We start from the raw sequence: 492 nt of genomic DNA, 5'->3' as shown, positions 1-492 counted from the left end.
GCAGCAGCAGCAGCAGCAGCAGCAGCGAGAGCCATCCCCGCCCGCAGCAATGGTGAGGATGGAGTCCGATGAGCTGAACGTCGATGAGGCCCACTTTGAGTTCCTTGCTGCCAAGCCTGCCCCGCAGCAGCAGCAGCAGCAGCAGCAGCAGCAGCAGCAGCAGCAGCAGCAGCTGCAGCAGGAGTGCAACAGCAGCAGCATAAGCAGGAGAAGCACTCGCAGCGGCAGCTACTTCAAAGGCACCACCAGCCACAGAACAGCGCAGTCCTGGGTACCGCATGCAGCTGCTGCTGTCGGTGCAGTGCGGCACAAGCACCGCGCAGACACCCCGCAGCAGCAGCAGCAGCAGCAGCAGCAGCAGCAGCAGCAGCAGCAGGGAGAAGTTGTTATGAATTGGTGGACAGACATTCAAAGGACCTTCTCCAGCATCTTCACGCCGGGGCAGGAGGGTGCTAACATGGGCCCTGCTGCTGCTGCTGCTGCTGCTGCTGC

At 62.4% G+C, this 492-nt stretch overlaps 1 protein-coding gene across 1 annotated transcript in view; it reads left to right on the top strand.

Moving 5' to 3' along the window:
- Nucleotides 1–492, top strand: part of EMH_0043290 (uncharacterized protein) — a gene marked incomplete at both ends in the record, with an annotated part of 3107 nt that overhangs the window by 1822 nt on the left and 793 nt on the right. The window contains one exon of the mRNA XM_013495830.1: nucleotides 3–492. Within this exon, the coding sequence (XP_013351284.1) occupies nucleotides 3–492 (490 nt within the window). The remainder of the gene's footprint in view (nucleotides 1–2) is intronic.

The sequence above is a fragment of the Eimeria mitis genome, genomic scaffold, assembly GCF_000499745.2.
Source record: "Eimeria mitis Houghton genomic scaffold, Emh_scaff1772, whole genome shotgun sequence".
In the NCBI taxonomy this organism is placed as follows: domain Eukaryota; phylum Apicomplexa; class Conoidasida; order Eucoccidiorida; family Eimeriidae; genus Eimeria; species Eimeria mitis.
This window is presented reverse-complemented; position numbering and strand designations above follow the sequence as displayed.